At 45.7% G+C, this 21,664-nt stretch overlaps 1 protein-coding gene across 1 annotated transcript in view; it reads right to left on the bottom strand.

The window, feature by feature from the left end:
- PRKAG2 (protein kinase AMP-activated non-catalytic subunit gamma 2) overlaps positions 1 to 14,940 on the bottom strand; it is a 459,590-nt gene extending 444,650 nt beyond the window's left edge. Inside the window, exon 1 of the mRNA XM_036758525.1 lies at positions 14,793 to 14,940. Within this exon, the coding sequence (XP_036614420.1) occupies positions 14,793 to 14,906 (114 nt within the window). The 5' untranslated portion in view covers positions 14,907 to 14,940. The remainder of the gene's footprint in view (positions 1 to 14,792) is intronic.
- Positions 14,941 to 21,664: the final 6,724 nt, after the last annotated feature.

Raw genomic sequence — 21,664 nt, 5'->3', positions numbered from 1 at the left:
TTTCATGGCAGCTTCCCATTTTTCCTCCACAAGGGAAAAAGAAGCTGTTGGCTTTGGAAGCATTTGTTGAGTCGTTTGAATCAGGTCTAATTCTTTGTGACCCCAGCTGGGGTTTTCTTGGCAAAGATGTTGGAGTGATTTGCCCTGTTCTTCTCCAGCTCACTTTATGGACGAGGAAACTGAAGCAAACAGGGTGAAGTGACTTGCCCACAGTCACACAACTAGTAAGTGTCTAAGGCCAGATTTGAACTCATGAAGATGATATTCCTAGTTCCAAGCCCAGTGCTCTAGCTGCTGCCATCACCTAGCTGCTCTTGAAATCATTGCTGAGTGTTAACTGTTGAAATGGATCCAGAGAGGGATGGCTTGCTCGGGTTCATGGTCAGTTGCCGGTTGAGTCTAGAACTCAGGTCCCTTGATTCTCAATTCATAGTGCTTTCAGATATACCCAAATTATTAAGGGACTAGAGGACAAGAAACTGAAGGAACTGGGATAACTTATTCTAGAGAAGCCTAAGGGACAACTTCTAATGGCCTTCCACCTAGAACAAGCTTGCACTTCACTAAAATTCTCAGATCTTTTTCAGACAAACTGCCAGTTCTCTTAGCCTGGCATCACTCTTCCCCACCTGCTGACACACTCAGATTTATCGGTGTGCCATCCCTGGCAAACCCAAGCTGGTGCAGGCTTGGTACCTGGGTGCCTTCAGGAGAATAAGGGCCTGTGTAAAAGAGAGAGAGAGACAGAGAGAGAGAGAGAGAGAGAGAGAGAGAGAGAGAGAGAGAGAGATGGATGGTTTGGCAAAACTCCTGCTTTTGTGCCAAATATAGAGCAGGATTTCTTAATCTGGGGTTTGTGGACTTGCTCTGAAAACATTTTCATAGCTATTGGGTTTTTAATTTTTATTTTATTTTTATATTTTATTTTATTTTTATATTTTTTTATTTTATTTAAAAAATATTGTTCTAAGAAGGGATCCATAGGCTTCACTAGACTGCCAGAGGGATCCTCAACACACACACAAAAAAAGATTAAGAAATCCTGCTGTAGATTATAGTGACCAGATCTTCACAATGGAAGAATGGAAGGCAATCCATCAAGCAACTCTGTTTGGTATCACGTTTCTATATTTGTAAGCATCCTGTCCCGTCAAAACCTCAATGCCTACCCGTCGGCTTCTCTACTCTCAGGCTATCCCAAGAGTTCACAGTGAATCAAGCCCCTGGCTTAGATATGGGGAATGAGCCCAGGGGGCTCAACGGGGCAACTGTAGCCCGGGGGCCATCACACAGACATAATAGATGCCCCCACAAGTTCAAAAGCCTGACAAGTGAGTCCTTCTGAGGTTAAAAAGGCCAGAGAGCTTTCTTTGCTCTGCAAAGCTAGACTGAGTCTCAGTGATGGGGCAGAAGAGAAAAAGGCAAGCTAAGCAAAGAGTCTATTATGAACAGAAAGGAGCAAGCCAGAGCCGAGGAGTTGCCAAACCAGCCAGCTCTCTCTCTCTCTCTCTTTACACAGGCCCTCATTCTCCTGAAGGCATCCGAGTACCAAGCCCACACCAGCTTGGGTTTGCCAGGGAAGGCACACCGATAAATCTGAGTGTGTCAGCAGGTGGGGAAGAGCAATGCCAGGCTAAGAGAAGCAGCAGATTGTCTGGAAAAGATCTGGGGGGTTTAGTAAAGTGTGCAAGCTCACTATAAGTCAATAATGGGATATGACCGCCAAAAAGCTAACATGAGTTGGGACCGCATCAAGAGTAAAAGCTTCCAAGAATAAAGAAACAGGTCATGGGCCTGATGGACTCTGAGCTGGTCAGATCCCATGTGAAATACTGCGGTCATTGTGGAGGTTAGAAAGGTCACTGATTCATTGGACAATGTCCAGTGGAGGGCAAACAGAACAGGATGCTGAAGGACTGAATTTTTAGCCTCAAGAAGAGAAAACTCAGGGGAATCATGATACCTGTAGAGACATATGTACAAGGTTGTCATGCTGAAGAGGAAATAGATTTCTTTTGCCTCAGAGAAACAAGCTTATAAAGAGACAAATTTAGATTTGATTTCTGGGGCAGGGGAGGTGGGTGAGGACAACCCAAAACTTCTTAACATTTAGGGCTATCCAAACATGAAATGGGCCACCCCAGGATGCATCAAGTTCCCCATCATCATCTTCAAGTCTTTAAGCAAAGGTGACCTTTTTTTTTTCCAGATGATCACTCAGAGAATGAGGTGTACTTAGTGGAGGTTCTTTTGGGGGGAGTCAAACTATATAGCCTCTGAGGTTCCTTCCAACTCTGAAAATTTTGTGATTCTGTGACCCCAAGATAAAACCAAGTCTAGATCCCTCCAAACACAGGCTGGGATCGAGACAGTATCACGCAGGAGGTAGGAAGGCACTGACTCATGGAGCCAACAACGCACCTGGCTTCCAGTGCCAGCCCTCCCTCACCAGCTATGTAACTTGGCACCGATCTCTTCCAGCCCTAAATCTAGGATTCCATATTCCTATGATGCTACGGTCTCTTGGGTTGTCATTTCCTCATCTGTAAAATAATGGAAGTGGAGGAGATGGTTGATCTTGGTTTTCCTTTCCACCTCTAAAATTCTAATGTTCTATGACATACCCATGACTCCTACCAACCCTTCTTTCTTTTCTCAACTTCTGTTTTCCCTATTTCTCACACTCATGAATATCAGGCCCATACCCAAACACTCTCACTGATGTTTATGGCACTGAACCACAGGAGAAGTTAGTACAGCCCCTAACTCCAAGTGTGTCCTAATGCCCACAGCGTGTGGCACAATGGTGATAATAATAATTTATATATCACTTTAAGGTTTGCAAACTGCATCAGAAATATCTCATTTTACCATCATGGCAGCTGGGGGGAGGGTAGGTGCTATTACGATCCCCTTTTTTACAGATAAGGAAACTGAGGCAGAGGTTAATGACTTGTCCAAGCTCATATACTTCGTTCCAATCTAAGGCCAGATTTGAACTCCAAGTCAACATTGGGCAGCTTTGCACTATGAAGGCTTTCAAATGAAGAGAGATTTACTATTTTCTATCAACTAAAGCCTCCTCCATTCTGACTGCTCCCACGATCCTCAGAGGGTTGGGAAAGCTGCTGGAAGAAAGCCCCGTGGCCCTAAACGTGCCTCTCTTTTAATACTGGAAAAATGGTACTGGACACCTGGGGTTACACAAAGCAAATTGGCCTCTGTTGTCTCTTCATCAGCAACTTCTCTGCCAGGCTGGGGGAATATCCAAACACAGTTGCCCTAGCAGAAGCCCCGTGGCGCTGGGTCAGCCCGTGACAAACTCAGAGTTGGCAGAGGAGAGCTTCCTGTCAACAGGAAGTAAAGAATGGAGATTAAATTATTTTCAAAGTGGGTAGAAAAAAGAGGTGAGTTAAATTAGGATTAACCATCGCCCTGCCTGGTTGAATCTCTTCCTCTCTATTCCTCTCTTCCCCTTCTCTCTCTTCCCCTTTTTCTTTTTATAAAGATTTTATAAAATACCGACTTCAGAAGCATGGATCATCATGGAAACACGTTCTCAATAGGGCCACACTTGGAAGACTGCATTCAATCCGAGGAACAGAATGGGCAGGGGGTGGGCGTGGAGGGGTGGTAGGGAGGCTTCCTGATGGTTAAACTTTATCAGATTGTCTGAGGGAGGTTAACAATGCCAGTCTCACAGAGGGGTCACAGGTACTTAGCCAACCAAACCGAGGCCTCTGTTTTAACTCAAAGCTCATCGGATCGCAATCTTGGTATGTATCGGCTTCATGATTGTTTTTTGCTGACACTTGGCACAATGACTGGCACATGGTAGTAGACTTGGCTTGATGGATTTAATAGATCTTGAAAAATCCAATACTGTTACTCCAGAGTAAGAACGGCCTGAAGAATAATGGTGGCCAATAAATTTTCAAGTGGATGTCACTCAAATCTGCACTGGGTGGAGTGGACAGAACTGCTTATTTCAGGGCAAAAAGAAAAAAAAAAGATTACTGAGGGAGAAAGGTAGGAAAATGGCGGAATCTTTTCAGCCTAATGCTCAGAGTGCCGACCTGTTCAGTAACCTCGGGGAAGTGTCCTTCCAATGACAAGGCAATCTAAGTCAGATGGTAAGAGATAAATAAAATGATGATAAGGGGAACAAAATAAAGCAAGATGAACTGTCAAAAATACATTTATTTGCCTAAGTGCTTAAGAAAAGTACAAATTGATGCACAGCTGAAGCAGGTGATAGACATAAACTTTTTAAAAGGATAGAGAAGATATTGACAAGTCATAATCCTCCTAAGCTTTTAGTCTGTTGGGAAACAGATCAATTATCCTTATGAACACTCTGAGTTATCCTTACAATATTCAAACATGCTTTGATACATCCTGGAATCAAAAGAAAACAAGCAGGGAAAAAAAAAACCCTAATGAAAGGTCTGAAGCCAATAAAAGGAGAGGAGAAGTTTTGATGTGTGAGAAAATATGGTACATGAAAGGCACTAGCTAGATTGTGTATTCTGTAGTACTACTCCTTCTATTTGGGTATAGCTAAATTTTGAATATTTGTCCCTTAGGTGAAAAAATGTTCTAGCATCTAAATTAATTAATTAATCATAATACTACGTGGTTTTTATAAAAGCTGTTCATCCAAAGATTTCAAAGCAAGCTGTATAAAACATATGGAGGTCAGGGAGAGGGAGAGAGAATGAGGAAAAAAGAAAAAGGGGAAGAGAGGAGGGAAAGAGAGAGGAGGAGGAGGAGAGAGGAATAGGGAGGAAGGGATATAAGGGAAGAAAGATGAGGAGAGAGAGAGGGGGAAGGCCAAAGAGGAGAGAGAAGGGAAGGAGAGGAGGGAAGAAAAGAGAAGAGAAAGGAAGGGGAAGAGAGAGAGAGACAGAAACAGAGAGAGTGAAGGGAGGGAGAGGGAAAGGAAAGAAGAGAGGCTGGGTTAGAAGAGAGTGAGAACAGGTTTATTGTGATGATATTAATACTATGACAGCTAGGTGGCACAGTGAAAAGAACACACCGGACTTGGAGCGAGGAAGACCCAAGGACAAATCCTGATCCAGAAACTTTCTAATGACCCCAGCCAAATCACTTTACCTCTATTTCCTCACCTGTAAAATGGATACAGTAGCGGCACCTACCTCCCAGCGTTGTGAAGATAAAATGGGATATTTTAAAAATATTTTTGCAAAGTTTACAAAAATAGCTACATAAATGATAGCTATGATCATCACTGAGGACAAAGACTGCTTCATTTCTGCCTTTGTGTCTATGGCCCAGTGGATAAAGTGCTGAGCCTGGAGTTAGGACCCGAGTTCAAATCCAAACTCATGTAACTAGCAGTGCGACCCTAGGCAAGTCACTTAACCTGTTTGCCTTGGTTTCCTCACCCATAAAATGAGCTGAAGAAGGAAATGGCAAACCATGACAGTAACTTTGCCAAGAGAACCTCCAATGGGGTCCCAAAGCGCCACACACATCAGAAATGACTGAACAACAAATCTGTAAAGCAAAAACAATAGAACAGGACCTTAAAGTTCCCTTAGCCCACCCCTCTTGTTCTACAGATAAGGATGCTGAGGCCAAGAGCGGATTATGTGACTGTAAGTAGCTAAAAGGGAGTTTGAATCCAGGGTCTCTGATTTCAAACCCAGTATTTGGATTTTTGGTTTTGTCTTGGTTTTTTTCCCCCTAGTCATTACTTGTCTCTCTTAGGATAAAGGTAAGGGAGTTTGGCCCTGGGGGCCACATTCTCAAACCCCTGAACATCTGGCTGGCCCTTCATAAATTTACTCATTTCTATGCAAATCATTTCACTGGGCACGTTCCCCGTTTGGATTGTAAATTCATTTATTTAGTATTTGCTCCCACCACTCGCCTCAGGCACAGAATGGGGATCAGCAAGCAAAATGCATTCAGTAAATATTTCTTCCTCTGTGCTTCAAGAATGACCACTTAGCCAATCAAGAACAGCTGATTCAAGAGTGGTTTTGAAACACATTACCCCTGAACCCAAGAACCAAAGAGTCTAAAATCCATATAGGTGGACTGTGGGACTCACTCAAATTTATGCAGTGAGATCCTTGCAGAGAAAGCCAACCAACAAGCGAAAAACAGGTCTCCTCTGCCTATATTCTGGTGCCCAGGAGGCACTGCATCTCTGAGGAGTTCATAATATCTTAAAATTCTGGAACTGGAAGAACAAACCCCTTGCTTTTACAGATAAAGAAAAGTAAGGGCTAGAAAAGTTAAGTCATTTGCCCAGGATGACACAGGTTCAAACCCTTACCTTCCGACTTCATATCCATACACTTAATGATGGTGACTTTCTGGTACGCACTGGGCCACGTGGGTGGCTCTGTTAAAACGCCCAATATTTCTCCACCCAGGCCTGAGGGTCATCTTGGACTTGGTGGAGCTCTTGGTCCCTAAGGACCAGTCCACCCAGGATACTTTAGATGAAGAGCAGATGGAAGAGCAATGGATTTGTATTTGTACCCCCAGCCAAACAGATAGTCTGCACTTAATAAATGCTTGATGACTGATATCAGAGCGACTAAAGAGCAGCCCGCATCCTTTTGCGATCCAATCAATAATACTATTCCTGTAAAGGACATGTCAATGATTTGCCCTGTGTTTCCAATTCCCACTCCCTCTGATTTCCCTGTCAAAATATTCCTCCCTGGTGATGACTCCCCCATACATGCTGCCTTCCCCCAGTAAGCCCCTTGAGGTAAGGACTATTTTGCTTACCCATATTTTTAATCCCAGCACTTAACAGAGTACCTGACACATAGTAGGCACTTATTAATTTTTTTCATCCAATCATTAATTTCCAAATCCCAGGCCTTTTGCTGCAGTCATAACCATATTTATATATCCACCCCCCAAAAATAATACAAACTGGTGAAGAGATCAAATCCAAGCCTATTTGCCAATCTGTCAATCAATAAGCATTTATGAAGTGCCAGGCACTGTCCTAAGTGCTAGGGTTACAAAGGCAAAAAACATTTTTTTGCCCTCAAGAAGCTTACATTCTAATTGGGGAGACACCATGTAAATAACTATGTACATATGGGAAAGGAAGGGGGTAAAAGCATTTATTAAATACCTACTATGAGCCAGGGGGTAGCTAAGTGGTGAAATAGATAGAGTGCCAGGCCTGGAGTCAGGAAGACTCATTTTCCTAAGTACAAATCCAGCCACAGACACTTAATAGCTGTGTGACCATGAGCAAGTCACTTAACCCTCTTTGCCTCAGTTTCCTCATTTGTGAAAAAAAAATGAGCTGGAGAAGGAAAGGGCAAACCATTCCAGTGTCTCTGCCAAGAAAAGCCCAAATGGGGTCGTGAAGGGTCAGACACAACCATAAAACGACTGAACAACAAACTATGTGCCAGGCTAACTGATTTGCAAATATTCCTTAATTTAATCATACTAGAGTTATACAAAATAGACAGAAGATAACCTCAGAGGGTAAGGCGCTAGCAGCTGGGAGCCAACTGGGAAAGGCAGAAGGTAGAATTTGAATGGAGTCTTGAGAAAACCAAGGAACCTGAGAAGGGGAGGGAAGGAGGGAGAGTATACCAGTATAGGGCCAGTGAAAGGGCACAGGGATGTAGTCTTCTGTGTAAGGAACAGTAAGTAGGTCAAGTGTAGCTAGGGGGTACAGCGAATAAAGCACTGGACTTTGAGTCAGAAAGACGTGAGTTCAAATCCTGCCTCAGACTCAGGTTGCTAGTGACCTTGGGCAAGTCTTAACTTCAGTGTGTCTCACCAGTAAAATCGGCACAGTAAATAGCACCTACCTCGAAATATTTTTGTGAGGATCAAATTTTATGTGTATATACATATATGTATTTATACACACACATGCATATGTATATCTTTGTATAAATATTTTGTGTATAAATATATATATATTTGTAAAACATCATATGTATGTGTGTGTGTATATATATATATATACATACACACACACACACACACACATATGATGTTTTACAAATCTTATAAGTGGTATATAAACACTTTGGGTCATTTTTCAGTCACTTCCGACTCCTTGTGACCCCATTTGAGGTTTTCTTGGCAGAGATCCTGGAGCGCTTTGCCATTTCCTTCTCCAGCTCATTTTATAGAAGAAAAAACTGAGGCAAACAGAGTTAAGTGACTCGTTTAGGGTCGCCAGCTAGTGTCAAGCCAGATTTGAACTCAGGAAGATGAGTCTTCCTAACTTCAGGCCCAGCGCTCTTTCCACTGGGCCACCTACCCGCTATATAAATGCTACCATTTATTATTCTTACTATTAGCTGAATCATAGAGGATATGGAAGATGTGTGTAAAAAAACCGGAAACGCAGGAAGGGGCAAGGTGGAGAAGGGTTTTAAATGAGATTTTCTATTTGATCTTAGAGATAATACAGAGCTACCAGAATGGAAGTGGTTGAACCTGTGTTTTAGGAAAATCACATTGGCAGCTGCTGGACTAGAAGAGAAGAAGACTGGACAAACAGGCCTGCACCGGGGAGGTGGCCTAGTGAGAGGAGAGGATGCAGACAGAGGATTTGATACGGTGAAAGAAGATCTGCCAACACACTGGATATGTAGGGCTACAAATCAGGCATCCAGGAGGATGCCAAAGTGGCTGGCCTTGCTGACTGGGAGGAGGGTGGTGCCCTCGACAATAGCAGGGAAGTCTGGAAGACAGGAGAATGGGGAAGCAAAAATAAATACGTTCTGTTTTGGCCACGCTGAGGTTGAGACCGCTGCAGGACATTCAGTTTGAACTATGTCTTAACAGGTACTGAGGGACTAGAGCTCAGGAGATAGACTAGGATTAGAGAGAGAAATCTGGGAATCATCTGATTAGAAATGACGACTGAACCTGTTGGAGCTGACCAACTCACCAAGTGAGATTACATAGGACAAGAACTGCCTAGGTAGGACAAAGCCTTAGGGGCACATCCAGGGTGTGTGGGCATGACATGGATGAAGGAGACTTAGAAGGAATGGTCAGATAGGAGGAGAGCCAAGAATGTGCAACATCACAAAAACCTAAAAAAGAAAAGAGCCTGCCGAAAGAACACTATTAGCCAAATCTAATGACAGCACCCCGGTTTCTTCCATTAGGCTATTTTCCTTCATAGCCATTCTGAATTCAGTTTCATTCATTTCCAGAGTGAGCTGTATAGTGATACAAGTAAATATTTATTGTAGGTTAAACGATAAAATAGTTCATGAACCACAGCCCCATTGATGCCCACGTCAGACCTCCTTCCTTTTCTGTGACTCTACTACTTGGGCAGGAGTTATCATTTCTTTACATAACACAGAGAAGACTGGCCAGAAATTCCAGCTTCAAGAAGCCTGCAATCTTTACAGAGACGCGGTAGGCACACATCCCCACAGACTGCCCCTGTCAGACTGGACCAATATCACACCTTGTCCACACTCCTTGACCCACCATCTGTTCTTTGGTTTATTTTTATCCTTTCCCTTCAGTAACTATGCAGGCTTTCTGGAACACCTGTCCCAGGCGGGCACCGTGACCTGTGCATTCTGTCAGCAATGCCCTGTGGCGCAGAAATGAGAAACTCAACCAAGCCGTAACCGCTCCAGTCCTACCTGAGCATCCTTCAGACTGCTCTCTCGGCCCCTTCTCTCAAAATCTCTCCCTCCCTGCTCAGTCTGCTACTTCTATAGTCTCCTTGCTCAAGGTTCTGATGACCCAGCCATTTATAACCACAATAAGACTGTAATAGGACAAGTTTCAGCTGTAAACAGTACAGCTGCCTTCACCAGAGACAGGCAACAAGACAGATAAGGACCAGAAAGAACGCATTCCCTCTTGGCCAAACAAACCTCCCTCATCCAATGCCATGGAAGAATTCCAGACATGGTTATCATACCAGAAATTATTCTCCAAAACCATTCCTATCCAAAACCATCACCAAAAAGTACACATGAAAGAAAACCACCTTTTAAAATATATTTGAAGTATTATCACTTAAAAAGCCTTGAGTTGGGGGAGAAGGACAAGAAAAGAGGCCTATAACTATCAGCCAAAATCTATCCAGCTACTTCAAGACCCAAAAGCATCCTAGGGATGGTAACTTCTATCCATAATTTTCCTTTCTTCTCTTCTTCCTTTCTCCCATTTGTCCCTAGCCCTGACCAGGACAATGATAATACGAGTTTACATTTATATAAAACTTTCTGGTCACATAACACTTTTGCATGTATGACCTCACAAAAACCCTTTGGCATAGACACTTCAAGTATTATTATTTTTATTCCCCCTTTTATACGGAAAAGGGGTCAGATGGGTTACGTTTGTCCAATGCCACAAAACTTAGTATAGTTCAGGATCAGTATTTGAATCTAGCACCTCTAACTCCAAGGCCAGGGCTTGTTATAATACAGTATACTGCCTCTTACTGCTATGATTCAAAATGGTGCAAGCAAAGGCCAGAAAGAGGCCTTTTATTTCCCCTCCCTTTATGCCAAATGGCTTCCCATCCCCCTTCATTCAGTTTCTCCACTTTCTCCATTCAGACTTCAATTCAGTTCACTTCTATCATGTGTAGGATGGTCATAAATAAAATTTAACTCCAAGTCTCCAAGCTTATTTACCATGTACCATGGGTTAGCCTCTTCTTCTCCTAGATCCCTAAACATATCATAGGACATGATGGAGGGAGCATGGTGGTAATTAAGACAGACCCTAAGGTGGGGGGTTTCGCCATTTTTACCAAAATAATCACATGACCTGATTTATTCCCCTCCCTGAGTTCTTATGACTGCAGGTGGGGATCAATTGCCATGATATATAAATGAAAATCTTGGGGGTGGGAGAATTCTCAGTGTACGTATGAGCTAGTTGTTCACAGAAAGACAGGAGGCCCCATGATGCCCTACTCACAGAAAATATGGTAAATTCTCACGGAAACAAAGCCGCAGTAAGATACTAGCACCAACTGAAGCCTCAAGATACATCTGCCAGATCTCTCAGGATACTTCTGTTCTAAATAATGACGTTCTCCCACCTAAGGCAGTTACCTGCCCCACCAAATCCAGTGGCTGGCTGGATGGGAAAGCAGATAACCTTACCACTGAGATGGCCTAGGATCACCTCAAATTCAACGTGTCTAAAACAGCCATCATTATCTTCCTCTCCCCCCCTCCCCAAAATCAGCTCTCTTTCTAGACTCCTCTTTCTCTGGATAGTGCCATCATGAACGCCTGGATCCTGCTCTGTCATTTTGTCTCTTCTTCTCTTAACCATCTCTAACGAAGGAAAAAGCATTGAATGTGTCTTGTCTGTGCCTTGCCAAGTGCCAAGGATAGAAATATAAAAGTCAAAATATAAAAGTCAAAAACTGTCCCTGCCCTCAAGGAGCTTAGATTCTTACAGGAGAAGCTGAGGGAACGTAGATCATACAGGTAGTAAGCGCCTGGGGCCTGGTTTGAATTCAGGTGCTTTATCTGCTCTATCACCTAGCTCGCTAAGCAAGGGCCTCTCAAATGGGACTTCCAGAGAGGAGAGGGATGTGGTCTTTGCTGGGAGGAGGGAAGGGAGAGAGAAAGTCACCAAGTCCTATCATCCCATCTCCCTGATTCCCCTCCAATTTATTTAGCATATTGCTGCCAGATTACTTTTCTTAAAATACTGCTTCAGCTGAACATGGTGGCTCATGCCTATAATCTCTTCTACTGGGGAGTCTAAGGATAGTGGATCTCTTGAGCTCAGGAGTTCTGAGCTGCAGTGGGCTAAGCCTACCTACTGGGTAATCTGCACTAAGTCAGACATCAATCTAGCAAGTCCCCAGGAGTGGGGGACCACCAGGTTACCTAAGGAGAGTAGAAAGAGCCCCAGGTCAGAAATGAAAAGGCCAAAATACCCATGCCATCAAGCAGTGGGATCTGCCCCCGAATAGGCACTATACTCCCAACCTGGGTGATACAGGGAAACTGAGTCTACAAAAAACCACAACCCAATACCATGTTACTGCTCAGGCTTAAAATTTTTCAATAGTTCCCCACTGCCTACAGGATAAAATCCTAACTCCTCACTCATTCAAGGCCCTTCTGATTTTATCTCCTACAGCTCACCTACTCAAATCCTCTTCTCCTGGTCAGACAGGTCTGCTTACTCTCCCTTGAACACACCAGGCACACTTACATCTCCAGTCCCCTGCCCATTTAGGTATGTCCCTCTTCAATCTCTCCCAACCCCAACTAATGCTATCCCAGTCCACTTCTGCTTCTCTGAGTCCTACCTGTGCTTCAGGGTCAGCTCATCTGACCTCTTCTTTGAATTCTTTCCAATTCTATCCCCCTACCCTCACTCCAGAATTCTCTCTCCTTTATCTCAGTTCCTATAGTTACTGTGTATTCTATTCATTTGGCACTTAACTTACAACTTGATAAAATTAGCTATCTTTTCCTGTGCTAGTCTTACCTTTTCCCCAAACTCCCAACTAAATTGGAGGATCCTTGAGAACAAGGATCAGATCTGACACTTCTTTGTAGCAGAAACTCTTCTTTACATCTCCAGAACCTAGTAGACAGCCTTAAAGCCACCTAATAAAGGTTTAATGAATTAAATTAAAGGCTCTCCCCCCCCCCACCCCACCCAGGATGGAACATAATACCTTGCACCTAGTGAAGGAAGAAAAAAAAAGTATTGACTGACTGAAAAGATCCTGGATCCAGAAAGTACCTACTATCTTTAATGATGGCTGGACTATGAGGAATTTATCACTGGATAACTATGGGTCTTGTGGGAGGTAGTAGGGAGCTTGCCCCTGTGCCCTGTTTACAAAAGAATTGCTGCTCCAACTTACGCATCCTGACCTTCCAGTCTTTGCCTTGACATATTTTTATTTTGGTTTCTAGTTTGATTCTTCAGACAGGACAATGCACTAGTAACCTGGAATATTCTACATTCATGATCCTACAGAGTTCTGCCACCAGACAGTGTAGTGTGGTTGTTACCCCAAAGTTTATTAAGCATCTCCTATATGCTCATCAATATACTAGGCATTATGGTGCATAAAAGAGAAGATGACAAGGGTCTTTGCCTTGGAGGAAGGAGCTAAAAGTTTAATTATTACTTGTACTCCAGTCAAAGTTCTCATCTTATAGAAAAATCTGGGCAGAACCTCCCTACCAGCTATGTTTGCAATGTAACAACTACAATTTACAATTACACGAAAACCATGTATTCTATCTTAGAGAAAACAAACCACGAGCAGAACTCAGCACCAAGAGCTAAATTCTCCCGCATATGGGTCATTCCAGTACACCTGGTCATACAGCTGCCCTGGAGCTCAGAAGGGTGAAATGTGGCTTCCCATTCACCTGTCCTACCTCCTCCGTATGCAGCTACTTCCCAGCTGAGGATAAAGAGGTGTTCACCGGCATCGTTACTTCTTGCTGCCCCAAGTTATCACCCCCAAGACAGACATCTAGTGTCCTAGTTTTTTGCCCTTGACTACACAGGGCCCTATCCATACAGTAGTTTGTGGCTAGGATGTTCAAAGCAAAGGGTCCTTGAGGACACGTGGAGCATGGATGCACAAAGGCGGTTTAAGTCTGGGGTCTGCAGAATCACATCCTGATGCTCCACAAGGAAGGAAAGATCTGAAGTTCCCTTCTTCCTCCTCTCAGCAGTGCCCTTAGTCTAGACAATGACTGAGGTCAAAACCCAGGTGTGGAGTTTTCAATCCCTCTACAGAGGGGAGACTTAAGTGTGGCTCGGGGGATTAATGGGTCCGAGGCCGCTGGCACCGGCCCCAAGGGTTTCACCTCTAGATCGAACAAAGTCTAGTTTCCGGAGGAAATCGATACCACCAAAGTCCGAACAAGCAGGCAGACTTGGGGGGGGGGGGGCGGGGGGAAGGGTGTGAACGCTAGCACGCGTTTGCTACCCACGCAACTCCCAAAGTAAAGCTCGTGTATCGAGAATGGAAGTGGAAGGCAATAGTGGGGGGAGGGAGGGGAATGCCCCACCCACCTCATCCTCAGGCTACAAAGAAAGGCCGGGTGGGAGCCCCGGGAGGTTAGAAAGGGGCGGGGCAGCCGATGGAGGCCGACCGTAGCCGGGACAGTCGGCTCTCCCCGTCTCCACCCACTGCCCCACCTCTCCCTCCTGCCCCGCAGTACGCAGGCCCACGTCCGCCCTCTTCTCCTCCTCCTCCTCCTCCTGCTTCTCCTCCTCCTCCTCTACAGCAGCCAAAACCCTCTTCTGCAAAACAACCTCGAAGCCTCCCACGAGCGCCCTCTCCCTTCTACACGCCTGCAGCCCCACACAGCCATTTCTAGCCACCCGCTAGCTGCCACTCTCCTGCAAGAACAGCCCCGGCGCACCCACAGCCTAGGTAGGGCGCGCGTACGCACCAGCAATACACGCAACGGTGTACACGGGCGACGAAACAGAAAAACGCACACGAAAAACAAAACACGGGCACGCTTCCGCACGCGCGCTGCACCCAAGCATCTGCTCCTTTGCAACCAGAAACCACGAACACGGACCGAGCCACTGGCCCGGGCAACCTCAGAGTCCGGACTGGACGCGGGGGTTGGGGGATAGAGGGGTTTATCCCTGGCACCTCCAGAGGCTTCAGAGCTGACTCCTCAATGGGTTACGCTCGCCCACCCGTGCAGGCGCTTTTGCATTAACTGTTTGCTCGCCAGGACCCTGCGGGGAGACGCAGGACCGCACTGGGGGACAGATGCAGGAGGGGTTTAGGGTGGGGAGGGGGCCGGACTCACTGGGATGTGCACCCGCAGCGATCGCCTCTTCTGGCCCGAACTCTTCTTGCCGCTGCTCCCTCCGGGGCTAGAAACATCTTTCTTCTTCTTGGTGTCCATGGCCGCACTTCCCATAACTTTAACGAGAAGTTAATTCCGGGTGACTTGTTCCTGGAATCCAGCAGCAAGCAGCCTTCTGCCCCCCACTACCCCGCCCGCCCCCCCGGCCCGCTCCTCTTGCAGCGGGAGGCTGGCTCCGTGGGTGCCCTTTTCTAACTTCGCTTCCCCTCCGCCCGGGGGCAAGTGCGTTCTTACAGGGGACTTCCGAAGGTGTCAGGGGAGTGGGAGGAAGGGGCCGGCAATTCGCCGCCGCTGCTGTCACCCCACGAGGTGGCGGCGATGAGGAACCACCGTGAAGTTCAAGTGTCCTCTTTCTCCCGCGAGGGTCATCGGGAGCAAAGCACAAAGTCAAAGAAAATGCTGCCCCGCGTGGAGCTCTTCCACCAGATTGCACATGCCTACGGGCTCCTGCGGAGTGACAAAGTTTCCTCCCCTCTAGTAAAGTTAAATTTTCTGCACCCCGCCACCACCCCCACCACCCTGCACTCCAAAAGCTGATTCCAGGAGACAGGTGCCAAAAAAAAAATCGTGGAAAGGCTCCTCCCAAGCGTCTATGCCTTAATTGGCAAATCTGGCGACCGCGAGACAGTTTGCAAATAAATACCAGCTCGGTGCCTGGAATTGGGTCCGTCCTCCTTTCTCGGGCAGGACTGGGGGGAAGGAGGAGGAGGAGGAAGAGGAGGAGGAGGAGGTGCGAATGCAAATTCTCATTGCAATTGGGCTACCTCTTTGCCAGAAGCAGAAGAGTTCCGGCAGCCACGGGGACTCGAGGGCTACTCTCACGCTGCAGGGGAGAGGGGGGGACCCAGGGCAACTGCTCAGTGCCAGCTAAACGGGCTCTTTCCTCGCTCCGCCAGCGACCAGTAACCCCAGGTAGCAGCAACGAGCTGAGGAAAGAATACGCGAGCGGCAGCAGCCATGCACACAAACCCTGGGCTCTGGGGCAGAGAAGGGGGTGCGTGCAGCGGACTCAGGCAATCTGGCTGGAAGACTGCAGGCTGCGCTACAGGAAGTGCACCGCAGAAAATGCAACTTTCTCTCTGACAGCCTCCTTCCTCCAGGCACATCTCCGGAGACTCCGAGCCCAAGGTCGTGGCTTTTCTGCCTGGCGCCACAGGGACGCAGCCCGGTCAGGGCGGCCCAGGGTCCCTCCCTGGCTGTGCTCTTGCTCCCGAGCAGGATGCAGAGTTGATTCTGGGCTTGCATTCTCTCTGTGCAAGCTGCAAACTACCGCACCCGGAGCTGTGAAGAAGAGACATTGATTTCTCCGCGCCCCCACCCCCACCTCTAACCCCCAACCCCCAGCCCAACACCTTGCTAACGACACCACCACTAATAATAATAACCCAGGCCTCCCCACACTCCCAGCTGCAGTCCTACGCCTTAGCTGCAGAGAAGCCCAATTTCCTGGAATGCCCCCCTTCTCGAATACGTGATTTTCCTCTCCCCCAATATACCCCGACACCCTCGCCTCCACTGCAGATATAATTGTGTACAGTGAGTCCTGGGGCTGTTGCGTTTTCTGCTTTTTTTTTTTTGTCTTCCAGGTCCATCAGCAGTTGCGCAATCCGTCCATCACGACGCGATCATCCCGGCGCTGTGGTGTGGGCAAAGATGCGGTGCGGGTGGGCGCCCCTCGGCCCTGGGGTAGCCAACGGACCCGGGGAAAAGGGTGGGGAGACTCCCAAAGAGGGTACGAGGGCTTTGGTTAGGCAGCTGCTGCTACGCTGAGGACCGGGAGGGCCACGTGTTTGCAAAGCTAACACTGCGGCAACCACTGCCACCTCTTAGGCTGCAACGTTCCCCGCCGCTCCTTCCCTGGTTCTGAGAGGGAGGGGAGGTGTCAGTGTTTGGTACTTACCGAGACCATGGATGTGCTGGGTGCCCTCCTGAATAGGCACAAGGACTGGAAGGAGGGAGGGAGGCGCATTGCTTCTGAAATTCATCCTGGCGCAGTCGACCTTCCCAATCAAGCCCCCTCCCCGCCGTGTGGAAGGGGGGGATGTTTACCCCCTCACCAAAGGTCACCCCATCATCGCGACGGCTTTCGAAGCCGAGTCTGAAGTCTCTTCATTCAGCAATGTAAAGCCGACATTCAGAAATAAATAGTGTGTTCCTATACGGCATTCCTTTGGGTGACGATATTGCAGGCATGGGAGGAGAAACATTTTGGATTCATTCACAATGCTGATACTTCCTCAACATAGATAGCATTGGAGTCTAGCTTTCTGCTTGCGAGATACTGATGGTCCTCAAAGGCCATGCATTAGCAGTCCTCAGGCATTTTAAGAAGCTTCCTTTCCACTCCACATTCCTAATTCAGTTTAACAGACATTTAATAAGGACCTGCCATGTGCAAGGTACTTGAAGATAAGCAGACAAATTAAAATTAAATAGCTCACACATGATTCTTTGTTTAACAATGGACTTTTCTCCCAATTATAAATAATATCTCTAATTTGTGGGAGGAAATTTTAGCTCGGCAGGGATACCTACAGTGTGTGTGTGTGTGTGTGTGTGTGTGTGTGTGTGTGTGTGTGTGTGTGTAAAAATATACTGGTAACACCAAAAGTGTCAATCTGGATTCCAGCCCACGCTATCACTCTTCTCCACAATGCTGTCTACTCAGAGATGAGAAAATTTAAGAAAAAAAAAAAGAAACCAGCCCTTCCTCTAGAGCTCATAACCTAAGGGGCACATACATAAAGAATCATGATGCTACGGTAAAGTTAATTGGGGGGGGGGGTTCCTACTTTTCTATGACTAAGGTTTAACAATCTCTGCAACACAGGGAACTTTCTTCTTTGGGGAAGGACATTGTCTAAATTAAGGGGCATCTAGATGGTTCAGTGGATAGACATGCTGGACCTGGAGAAGGGAATCGGAAAAGGCTTTCTAGAGGAGGGAGGTAACCCGCATTTGGGTTTTATTTGAAGAGAAAACATATTCCAAGCACAGGGGATGAACTGAAAAGGGTGCAGAAGTGGGAGATTAGGAAATAGCTAATAACCCACTTGGCTAAAATATAAGTGTGTGAAGAAAAGTGTTGTAAAATCAGATTGGAAAGAAGCCCAGTTGTGGAGGGCTTTAAATTCCGGGCTAAAGGGTTGTATTATATCCCATTGGCAACAGTTATCTCAGGGATTTGAGCAAAAGTGAATGGGGAAGGTTAGAGGTAGGGGGCAGGAGACATCAATTTGAAAGATGAAGAGATTGCTGGCAGATACCAGGGAGGAAGCAAGAAATAATAAAGACCTAACCTGGTCTAGAAAAGGAAACAGCTGGCCCCTAACCTCACAACTCAGTAGAAACTGCTGTCTCCAAGGTTACCGGTGATTTCTTAATTACAAAATTTGCTCTTTTCTCCATCCCCTTCATTCTTGACTTCTGCAACATTTTACACTGTTGACCGCTCTCTTTACCTGGGTAGTCTCTCCTCTGTAGCTTTTCATGATATGCCCCTTTCTCTGACCGCTCCTGCTCAGTCACCTTTGCCAACTCATCATTTGTGTCATGACTATAGGTGATGCACACTCTTGTCTCTATGCCTGGTAATCTCATCAACTCCCATGGATTTAATTGTCATCCCTATGCAGATAACTCAGACCTGTATAGTCAGCCATAGTCTTTTCTCTGAGCTCCATTACTTACTGCCTATTGGACATTTCAAACTGAATGTCCAAGAAACATCTCAAACTTGGGGTCCAAAACTGAACTCAGCCCCCTAACCCCCCTTCCAGATTTCTCTGTTTTGTTGAAAGTGCCACCATTCTTTCAGTCTCCTGGTTCATAACCATAACATTATCATCAAGTCACCTTCACCTCCCACAGCCAGTTACCAAATCTTGCCGTTTCTACCTCTAAAACATCTCACACATAAGACCCCTTCTCTTCTTTTGTACAAGTACTTTAATTCAGGCCCTCCTCACCTTTTGGAGACATTATCGCAACAACCTCTTAATCCGTCTCCTTGACTTAAGTGTCTCACCACTCCAGTCCATCCTACACACTGCTCCCCAAGTGATTTTCTTAACCACAGAGCTAATTTTGTCATCCCTCTTACTCAAGAAACTCCATTTGGTCCCTGTTACCTCTAGAATGAAATAAAAATTCCCATTTAGCTTTTAGAGCCCTACACAACCTGGCCCCAGTCTATCTTTCCAACCTAATTGGACATCATTCCCATTTCCCAAAGCACAGGTCTGACCGTAATACCCCCATCTCCCATTCACTAAACTCCAGTGGCTACCAATTGGTTACCTCCAGGATCAAATACAAAGCCCTCTAAAGTCCTTCAAACCTTCCCAGTCTATCCAGTGTTGATACTGGGACAAAGAATTGGAAGAATCTTATCCAATGTGTGGGATAAGGGTTGGAGAGATGACTCCTGAACCTCCATGACTGAGAGGAAGGTGATCATCATCATCAACGGAAATAGGCAAGGGTTGTTTTTTTGTTTTGTTTTGTTTTTTGGAGGGAGTTGATGAGTTCACTTTGGGATGTGTTGAGTTTAAGGTACCTGTGGAGCACCCAAATAGAGATGTTGAACTGCAGTTAGAGGTTAGATGAAGGCTGTGTATGAAAATTTGAGAACCTTCTGTATAGAGGTGATACTTAAAGATCAGAAAGCTGAGAGGACACAGACAGGGGAGAATGTTAAGCATAAAGTCTTGGGAGATGCGTATAATCAGGGCTCGGAAGAAGGATAATAAACCAGACAAAAAAAGACAGGTAGGAAAATCAGTAGAGCAGACTCACAGAAGCCAAGGGTGGGATTGAATTGAAGAACCATTGGTCATGGGTGTGAAATATTAAATAAAGATCTGGGGGGATGAAGCATTAAGTGGGGGGGGGGCTCATTGTATTTGACAATTAAGAGGCTGCCCTTGGGGGGATACAGTTTTAGTAGAGTGTGGGATAGAAACTAAAAAGTAAGGTATTGAAATATGTTGAGTGGTGAAAGAGATGAAGCAACTGTATATACTCTAGAAATTTGGCTCTAAAAGGGAGGACAAATAGGGATATCATCCAAGGAAGCCATCCAAGTGCTTTTGTAACAGCTTCCTTTGGTTTAGCCCTGGGGCATAGTGGGTTAACTTCCCACCTACACAACCAATTTGGAAGGTTGTTCAGTAGTGTCTGACTCTTGGTGACCCTGTGGACCATACCCTCCAGCGGGTTTTTCCTGGCAAAGATACTGGGGTGATTTGCTATTTCCTTCTCCACTAGATTAAAGCAAACACAGGTTAAGTGACTTGCCCAGAGTCACACAATTAGTAAATATCTGAGTCTGAATTTGAACTCAGGTCCTCCTGATTCCAGGCCCAGCCAGCACTCTATCCACTGAGCCATCTAGCTGCCCTTTAATTTGGGAAGTGTTGTTCCGTAGTCTCAGTCGTATCTGACTCCTCAGGACGCTGTTTGGGGTTTTCTTAGCTAAAGTGGTTTGCCATTTCCTTCTCCATCTCATTTTACAGATGAGGAAACTGGGGCAAAGGTTTGAGTGACTTGCCCAGGGTCACACAGCTGGTAAGTGTCTGAGGCGATATTTGAACTCAGGTCCTCCAGGCTCCAGGTCCATCACTCTATTCACTGAGCCATCTAGCTGCCCCTTAATTTAAAAAGTATCCTTCCCCCCCCAAAAAAGGGTACCTGTGGTGTAGAGGGGATTATTAGACATTAGGTAAAATATCAAGGTGGTCTCAGGCTATCTTACATGATCTGCCCTAGAGGTTATATTACTGGAAGTCAAAGGCACAGCTGGACTGAACCAATTCAGTGATTTTTTTCATTGTGTGCAGGACTCAGAACTACAGTTAGAATTAATAGCTAGGCTGACCCTTCAGCTTCTGTGATGTGATTCTGGGGCCAGGATTGATTGGGTGAGTGAAAAAACATTTATTGTTTGCTATGTACCAGGCACTGTCTGCTTTCCTTCTTAGATTCCTCCCTTACTTCCTTTACCTTCTACACTGTACCCCTTGCAAAACAAAATAAAACAAACACACCAAAAACCCAGTTGCTTCCCTAGGCTTGGTCCTGAAACTCCATCAGGAAAGCTCTATCTCTTTAAATCTGTAATCTTTTAAAGTGAGATGTGGGGAGGGGAATATAAATTTTAAGTTGTTCTCAGTTGCTTCCACTTCAAAGTGAATGCCCTCACTTGAGCTTTTCCTGAGAGCAGTTTTTGATTTGGAGGGAGGTAGGAAAAAAAACATGAAAGCACAGAAGAGTGAGAGGGAAGAGAAGCCACTGAATAATGAAAAGGTAAAGATTCCTAAGGATGAGGTCCTGAAGATTTACCTACCTCACTTTTTTTTTTTGCTTAGTTCCTGTCCTGATTAATAAGGCTTTGTTTAGAAGTAGCTACATTGTTTTGTTCAATTGATTTCTATAAACATTTCATTTTCTCAACCCTCCAGGAAAATCCTACTCCTGGCTCATCAGGGAGCATCTCAGGTACTTAAAGATTGTGTCAGCCGAGTATAAGCTCTGGCTCATCAGACAGTTTGAAAGGCTTCCAAGCACTACCCTGGCAACAGTGTCTACCATCTAAGAACCAGTAGAGTTTCAGGTGCAGGCAGGGGGGCTGGCCGCCAGGGGATGATTGGTTTTTTTTTTAATTTACAACTGGTGCCCGGAGGAGTTTCATTCTGTATTGGTGGAAATGAAATCTCGGGTACCTGTAGTGTTGAAGTATCAGAATCACTTATCAAACTTTTATGTCAAAGGCTCCCCACTCCTCACCCCCACCGAAAAAATATATTTTTCTG

Source organism: Trichosurus vulpecula, chromosome 5 (genome assembly GCF_011100635.1).
Source record: "Trichosurus vulpecula isolate mTriVul1 chromosome 5, mTriVul1.pri, whole genome shotgun sequence".
Lineage (NCBI taxonomy): Eukaryota > Metazoa > Chordata > Mammalia > Diprotodontia > Phalangeridae > Trichosurus > Trichosurus vulpecula.
Note: the sequence above shows the minus strand (reverse complement) of the source record. Positions and strands in the feature narration are given on the sequence as shown.